General features: G+C 32.9%; 1 protein-coding gene across 1 annotated transcript; it reads left to right on the top strand.

Annotated features, from left to right (window-relative positions):
- The first annotated feature begins 892 nt into the window (after window positions 1-892).
- LOC114183124 (ER lumen protein-retaining receptor) lies at window positions 893-4,869 on the top strand. The gene is made up of 6 exons (XM_028070020.1): window positions 893-1,162; window positions 2,356-2,621; window positions 2,729-2,844; window positions 3,432-3,505; window positions 4,419-4,482; window positions 4,579-4,869. The coding sequence occupies exons 1-6, from the start codon at window positions 1,072-1,074 to the stop codon at window positions 4,613-4,615; spliced, it is 648 nt and encodes a 215-aa protein (XP_027925821.1). The 5' UTR covers window positions 893-1,071; the 3' UTR covers window positions 4,616-4,869.
- The last annotated feature ends 362 nt before the right edge of the window (window positions 4,870-5,231 follow it).

The raw sequence follows: 5,231 nt of genomic DNA, 5'->3' as shown, positions 1-5,231 counted from the left end.
TGCTATCTTTAACTTTGTTTAATACGATTATCACATTTATGTATATTTCAACAAAGCAAAGCAACACATATAATGGAAAAATAAAATAAGCAATTTCATTGTGTACCACCTTATTGCTGTTAACGGAATGGCCAATAAACTATTAAAAAATAACATCTGATATGAAAATTAAAAATAAATCATACATACTAACCGTATCATATAAAATAATAAATATATTGCCTTACTTAATTACAATATAAAATTTCTTTAATTATATAAATTCAAATGTTTTATTATATTAATCACTTCAACTAATATTTTTTAATTTAAACTAGTTATAATTAGTAGTTCTTCAACTTTTTAAAATAGAGTATGTTTAGAAGAATTTTATTTTTATTTAAATGTTATTTTCAGATTTCAAGACAGTAAAAATAATAATTAAATAACAATCATTCATACACAAAAATTAATTAATTGTTATATTAGTTATATTAAACGCTATTTTAAATCCTAATCCACAAATAATTATAACTTTTTATTAATAATAGAAATTATTTTAGTTTATAAAATTATATTTAAGTTATATAGTAAAATTAATTATTTTTTATTTTTTATTTTTAATTATACTAATTACTCTTTTATTGTATATATTTCTTATTTAATCTTATATATATATATATATTTTTTTTTTTTTCATTGGAATTTAAAAATAAAAAAGTTTAGTAACGTAAAAGAATATTAATTTTTGTTCTGCATAGGAAAACTTAAAAAGAAAAAATAATAATAATAAAAAAATTGAATGATCTAAAAAGAAATAATATTTTTCTTACAAAGATTAAAACTAAATGAAGACATATTTAGTCGAGTTGAAAATATAATGAAATGAACTCCAGAAATAAAAATAATTAAATAAAGAGAGAGAAAGGAAGCAAGAGTAAAAGTGACTCTCACCCGAGCCATGTTCTGAAGTCTTCTCTGCTTGTATGCAACGGCCACACACATCTTAGTCGCACTGCGCTCCTCCGCCTGAAACCGATTGTTGCAGGACAAAGATCCGGGTCGACCCGTCGTAGATCCGATCCAACAAACATGAATATTTTCAGGTTAGCTGGGGACATGACCCATTTGGCCAGCGTCCTCGTCCTCCTCCTCAAGATCCACACCATCAAGTCCTGCGCCGGTCGGTACCCACCCTCTCTCCCATTTCAACATTCTCCCTCTCTTTTTCTTCGCTTGAGGCCTCGTAGATTTCGAATAGAATAGTAGTTGTTGCTCAAAGGTGCGAAATTTTTATGTGGGGTTGTGTGATTTTGTGCTTTAGTGTTATGTTTTTGTGGCATTGATTTTGGGGATGGGAATGTTCGGAATTCCTGTGGGTTGGCGAAGGAGTTTGGAGGTAAGGTTTTGAAGAGATGAGTGTGGGATTAGGAATGTTGTGTGTGGAATTATGTGATTCTTATAGTTCTCATTGTAATCTTAATAGAGGGTTGTCGTTGTTCCTTTGTCTTGTGGTACTTGGGCTGGTCTCACGTAATTGGCCGAATCAAGGTTCGAATCTATCATTTAGTGTCTGATAGTGTGTAGGATTGCCTTCAGAGAGGATATCTACCTTGGGACTTGGGCTAGTCCCCCCAATGTGTGGAATTATGGTTCGAATCTTTGCCGACAGAAATGCCGATGATTGTGTCTCGAATAGGATTGTTTCTAAAGAAATATATATTTAGGGAAGCTAAGAAAAAAGCATGTGGACTGGGCATTGCTTTCAAAGTCTCCTCTTGTGGTATGATAAATTTGATACAATAGTTTTCAGTTTACTGCTTCCCCTCATGTTGGATTCTTAGGTGTTTTTTATGATTGGGGGAGTTTGTGCTGCCTTGTTTTTTTGGGCCATATCTTTCTTCTCAATGTACAGAACTATTATACATATTTTATCGCGAGTAAGGAATCATCTTGCATTTTGTCCCCCTTCTTTGAAGCTAAGTAAATAGTTGGGGATCAATCATAGTTATCTGTCTGCTTGCTTGCTGTTTGTGTTTCTGTTGTGCTAAATAGAAATTAATAGGCTAAACCAATGCCTAACATGTGTAAAAATCTCCTTTTGTGCTGCATCAATCAATATGTGTTTTTTCCCTCCTATGATTGTGTTTCGGTGCAAGAGAAGATCAGAAACTGGTTTATCCATTGCCAGTTGAAGGAGAAGGGAGTAAAAGTGAGCAAAAGACCTATTCATTAAAGCAATGTAGACCTACTTAAATGAACTGTATTTTCTCATTTTGCATATTCGGGCCATTGATTGACTGTGGTTTAGTTTTAGAAATGCCTTTCTTATATCTTTTTTGACTCTGACTTTTGGTGCATCTGATTTGTGTGCAGGTGTCTCATTGAAGACTCAAGAACTCTATGCACTTGTTTTTGCTTGTCGCTACTTAGATATCTTTACTAATTACGTATCTCTCTATAATACTGTTATGAAGTTGATATTCTTGGGAAGCTCATTTTCTATAGTGTGGTACATGAGGTATCACAAGGTTGTTCGTAGATCATATGACAAAGATCAAGATACCTTTCGCCATTACTTTCTTGTATTGCCCTGCTTAGTATTGGCCCTATTAATCAATGAGAGATTCACATTTAAGGAGGTTAGTATGCATCTTCCGTTTCTATTTACATGTTCTTTAAACTGTTTTCAAGAGCTGATTGTGTCACCTTCGCATACTTTCTGAAAATTCACTTATACATGGAATAGGTGATGTGGACATTTTCCCTTTATTTGGAAGCTGTTGCTATACTTCCTCAACTAGTACTTTTACAGAGAACTAGAAATATTGACAATTTGACTGGACAATATGTCTTTCTTCTTGGGTAAGATATTGTGCTCTATCCAATTTTGAACATTATTATATATTTCCATGAGTCCTTTGGTTCATGTTATTGCATTTGTGTTGGAAACGGAATAGCAGCTGTTATTTGCTTAAGGGATTTCAGCTTTTGATCATTAAAATCAGTAACACTCTTAAATGTTGATTAATGTTGAGAGAATTGTATAGTATTTCATCTGATGTGTGGTAGAATTTCCAAAACGTGCTTCTAACTCATGTAGATAGAGCTGATGCAGACAAACACAAGGAATAACGAAAATTTTGCAATAGTAAAATTCCTGGGCCAACTTGTCCATTGGCTTCATTATAAGCGTGCAATTAATTTTGTCTTCTACCGTGATCATGAGTTAAGACTTAGAAGTTGAATACCTGGTAGAACTAAGTTCTTACTGGTGAATGTGGTCCCACAAATCTTGTCATTCGTTTCAGTGTTTCATCTCAGCTGTATTTACCATGTGATATGATATATGTTGAATCATTCTTTTGACTTGGTCAACTCATTTGCAATTTTTATGTTGAAGCCCGATAATCATAAGATTAATATTTATGTTCTTGTCTGGTTAAATGCAGTGCATACAGAGGACTATACATTCTCAACTGGATCTATCGCTACTTTACTGAGCCCCACTTTGTCCATTGGATAAGTATGACCCTCTTAGTTTTGTTTTATGCTTACTACTGCGTTTTGCTTGTGAACTTATTATAATTATTAAGTAACTACTCTTCAATATTCAGTTCGATACTATGTCCTGTAGTACCTTTTCATTGCCCAGTATTTGAAATTCTCAATACTTGAGATGCATTTGTAGTGTTGTTCTTTGATGTTCATTTCCTTGTCGTACAAAAAACTATAAAACAATCTAGGTTGTGCAAGCCTATTAAAATATTTATCATACCCATTGCTGCATGGAATCCATTATTGAAGAACTTTTACTTTGGTCATTTCTATCCAAAAATATTATCTCCTATGTGTGTGTGGTTTTATAAGTAACAATTTTCATGAGGTAAGTTTCTGTTGCTCCACATCTTTGAAGCATTGATTTGGTGCATCCCCTTATTGCTTGTGATGTTCAAGCAGCATCTTCAATGTTTTAGATAATGTTCAATATTGATACTTCTGATTCATCATATAGGGGTAATCAATCAGTGCAGTTTTTGATACTACTTATTTTTCTGAAAGGAATGGAAATTATAAGCTTAGATTATTGACCATTTATTTGTACCTAGGTTATAAACAAGAAGATGAAAAAGTTATGACATTTCTTTTTACTTTTCCCCTTGTTGGACAAAAGTAGTGATTGTCTTTACAATTAGTCAATATTCATTACACAGAACCTTTCCTCCAGAAATTTAACACGTAAACACAGCTATAGACGTAGGTTTAATTGCTTGCCATGACTTGTTGCAACACAGAACATGAGAAAAACATTGTCCTGACAAGTCTCTCCCTCTTGTCAAACACTAAACCTTGCCCCCACTAAGAAAGATAAAAGGGGTTACCAGAAAATTACTCTATATTCTAAAGTGATCCTGAATCCTTTTAATGTCTTTTTGCAGCATGGATTTCTGGCCTTGTTCAAACACTGCTCTATGCTGATTTCTTCTATTACTATTTCCAAAGGTTAATTGACCTACTTTTCAGTTCCATTTATTTATTTATTTATGTTAAATTCCTTGTTTACCTGAGTTCAAAGCATTTTAAAATTGTGCCTTGCAGCTGGAAGAACAACCAAAAGCTTCATTTGCCAGCGTGAGTGTATTCTTCTGTTCTTGAAAAACAAGGGGGGCCTATATGGACAATTAACAGTGAGAATCCACATATTTGTCTGGACAGTGGTTTCTGATTTACAATTCCCTATTTGTTCGTTCTTGCCACCTCAAAATACTACTGTACTTATTACTAGGAAGATTATATAGACAAAAGGGCATCAAATTGTTGACTGTAATTTGCAATTTTAACTTGGAAAGGTATTTAGATCTAGATTGTGGCACATTGCATATTTTGATATTTTCCTCCTCCCTTTCTTCGTTTAACTGCGTAGTAGTAATAAAGACAAAGATCTTTCTTGGATAAACACTTTTCAATTTGCTTTCATGGTAGATATGGTATAAGGTAATTGTGGTGGAAGCCTTGTGTTAATAATTATCTGAAATTATTGGAGAATTTGACAGTTATTTGAAACTTCGAAATCCATTTTCCGGAACATTCTCTACGGGCACAGATAGAAGGCAGCAAAAAAAGATAGTTAAAATTGAAATGTCTCTCTCTCTGCTCCTCTTTACGTGTCATTTAAGGATGTTTTGTCGGAATAAAAAGATACAATAAATTTCTTTATTTTAATAAAATAGTTGTATAGTTATCTATTTTCT

This window comes from Vigna unguiculata, chromosome 5 (assembly GCF_004118075.2).
Source record: "Vigna unguiculata cultivar IT97K-499-35 chromosome 5, ASM411807v1, whole genome shotgun sequence".
NCBI classification, from domain to species: Eukaryota; Viridiplantae; Streptophyta; class Magnoliopsida; order Fabales; family Fabaceae; genus Vigna; species Vigna unguiculata.
This window is presented reverse-complemented; position numbering and strand designations above follow the sequence as displayed.

Excerpts from the sequence above, each read along its gene's own strand:
- LOC114183124 (XM_028070020.1), top strand. The coding sequence starts at position 1,072 with ATGAATATTTTCAGGTTAGCTGGGGACATGACCCATTTGGCCAGCGTC. Across the intron at positions 1,163-2,355 it reads CACCATCAAGTCCTGCGCCG|GTGTCTCATTGAAGACTCAA; the intron begins GTCGGTACCCAC and ends ATTTGTGTGCAG. Across the intron at positions 2,845-3,431 it reads CAATATGTCTTTCTTCTTGG|TGCATACAGAGGACTATACA; the intron begins GTAAGATATTGT and ends GGTTAAATGCAG.